Source organism: Lepidothrix coronata, unplaced genomic scaffold (assembly GCF_001604755.1).
Source record: "Lepidothrix coronata isolate B3197 unplaced genomic scaffold, Lepidothrix_coronata-1.0 Scaffold459, whole genome shotgun sequence".
NCBI lineage: Eukaryota > Metazoa > Chordata > Aves > Passeriformes > Pipridae > Lepidothrix > Lepidothrix coronata.
The window spans coordinates 20,960-23,507 of record NW_016690639.1 but is presented as its reverse complement, the minus strand read 5'-3'; the positions used below and the strand labels follow the sequence as shown (position 1 = coordinate 23,507).

The 2,548-nt window shown below is 59.3% G+C and overlaps 1 protein-coding gene across 1 annotated transcript in view; it reads right to left on the bottom strand.

Annotated features, from left to right (window-relative positions):
- Positions 1-683, bottom strand: part of ILF3 (interleukin enhancer binding factor 3) — a 19,616-nt gene extending 18,933 nt beyond the window's left edge. Inside the window, exons 1-2 of the mRNA XM_017839696.1 lie at positions 576-683; positions 263-489 (exon numbers count right to left, since the gene is read on the bottom strand). Of these exons, the coding sequence (XP_017695185.1) occupies positions 263-489; positions 576-578 (230 nt within the window). The 5' untranslated portion in view covers positions 579-683. The remainder of the gene's footprint in view (positions 1-262; positions 490-575) is intronic.
- Positions 684-2,548: the final 1,865 nt, after the last annotated feature.

Below are 2,548 nucleotides of genomic sequence, written 5' to 3'. Positions count from 1 at the left end.
TCCTTCCTTGTTCTCCTCACCCTCTTTCCTTGTTCTCCTCACCCTCCTTCCTTGTTCTCCTCACCCTCTTTCCTTGTTCTCCTCACCCTCCTTCCCTGTTCTCCTCACCCTCCTTCCTTGTTCTCCTCACCCTCCTTCCTCGTTCTCCTCACCCTCCTTCCTCGTTCTCCTCACCCTCCTTCCTCGTTCTCCTCACCCTCCTTCCTCATTCTCCTCACTCTCCTTCCTTGTTCTCCTCACCCTCCTTCCTTGTTCTCCTCACCCTCCTTCCTTGTTCTCCTCCTCGGCCGCCGTCTCCATGGACTCCGACTCCGGCTGCTCCCCGCTGACTTTCTCCTGCTCGTCGATCCAGTCGGAGACGGCTTTGAGCGCTCGCTCCGTGTGGGAAACCATGTTCTGCACGGCCTCCAGCTCCTCCTGCGTGGGGTACACGGCCGAGTGCTTGGCCATCACGTGCCGGTCGTCGTTGACGAAGATCCGCATCGGGCGCTGCCAAGGGACGAGTTCGGGACAACTCAGGGGTGCCCCGGGACAGGGATGGCCTTCCCACGGGCGGGAATCCCCCCGGCTCTTACCATTTTTGCTTCCCGACGTCCCTCCGAGCGTTCCAGAGGCGTTTATGTGGACTTTTCCAGCGGGGAGACCGTGGCGGCACCGCGGCGCTCCGGGAGCTGGAAGGGACGGGGAGCCGGGTGAGCGGGGCCGGGGAGCGGGAACAGCCGTTCCGGGGATGCCAGCTCCCAGCCCAAAGCCCAGGTTTCTGCTCCCAAGGATTTGTATCCCTAAGAGCCGGAGGGTGCCCCCCGGGATGCTTCCAGAGGGTTTGGCGCCCTACAGGGCACAGACACCCCTCTGAGGGTCCAATCCCTTATTCCCTCTTATTCCCAAGAGGTTTTCCAACGAAACGAGATTTTCCCTAAAGCTCCTGCTCCCGTCCCCAAACCAGACAAAATCCCCTGCTGCCCCAGGATGGCTAATTAATTAATGAACCAAACGAGGGAAGAGCCGGTTGTTCCTCTCCTCCTGCTCCTCACACAGGGATCCCAGCACGGATCCCTCTGCCACATCCAGGGGCAGATCCCAGCACAGATCCCTCAGCCAGATCCACAGGCGGATCCCAGCATGGATCCCTCTGCCACATCCACAGGCAGATCCCAGCACAGATCCCTCTGCCACATCCACGGGCAGATCCCAGCACAGATCCCTCTGCCAGATCCACGGGCAGATCCCAGCACGGATCCCAGCACAGATCCCTCTGCCACATCCACAGGCAGATCCCAGCACAGATCCCTCAGCCAGATCCACAGGCAGATCCCAGCATGGATCCCTCTGCCAGATCCACAGGCAGATCCCAGTACAGATCCCTCTGCCACATCCAGGGGCAGATCCCAGCATGGATCCCTGTGCCACATCCACAGGCAGATCCCAGCACAGATCCCTCTGCCAGATCCACAGGCAGATTCCAGCACGGATCCCTCTGCCACATCCAGGGGCAGATCCCAGCACAGATCCCTCAGCCACATCCACAGGCAGATCCCAGCATGGATCCCTGTGCCAGATCCCTGGTTTTACCCCAAATCCATTTCACAGCCCCAAAGTCACCTCGTTAATTAAGAAACAACACAAGTCCAGAGGCTGCATCGAGTCTCTTCCCTGAGTTTACCCGGAGGAAGCTCCAGGATAAACTCCGAGCAGCAAATCCGGGTGGGAAGTCAGCGCAAAAAACTCATAAAATTCAACAGATTCAGCCCGAATGACACCAAATTCCTGCCCGAGGAGCTGCTTTCGGAGGGAACCACCCCCAGCCGGGGCAGCAGAGCCTTTTGTTCCAATTCCAGCGCTTTGTTCCTCGGAGCAGAGGAACGTCTGGATCCTGGGATTGCCCCGGACTCCGCCTCGTGCCCGCTGGGATCAGCTCCGGCATCATTCCCACGAGGCCAGGCTGAGGATCAGCACCTGCCCCATCCAGGGCTGTTAATTGGACCCAATAAAGTTAATTAAAGTCCTGGTTTCCCCCCACCTGCCCCTGCCCGGCCCCGCAACACCCGCCGGCTCTCGGTTACTCCAAGGATTGGGAAGTGCCGTGGAAAAGCGCTGGAAAACGCCGGCCCTCGGCACCCGAGGGTGATGAAGATCATCCTCCTCCGCCTCCACCAGTTGCTCCACTTCCTTCTACCACCAAACCCCAACAAATCCGCCTGGTGACTCCAAATCCCACCTGGAGAGGGTGGATCCCGCCTGCGTTATCCCAGTGCTCCCAACCAGACCCCCTTCCCTTTTCCAGGAGCTTCCCTCGCCCCCAAACCAGACTCCTCGGCCTTTTCCCACTGGAACCTCCCCAGATGGAGAGATGGGCCACCCAAAGCCGGGGCTCAAAACCAGCAACAGGAAAAAAAAAAAACGGGAAAACTCATTCCCTGGAGCCGCCGCCGCGCGGATTCCACGCCGAGGAAACCCCCCGATCCCAATCCTGCCAGTTCGTCCACAGGACGATTCAACAGCGGGATCAGTTTGGATCCAACTGTTCCCAAGGACCCACACGGCATCT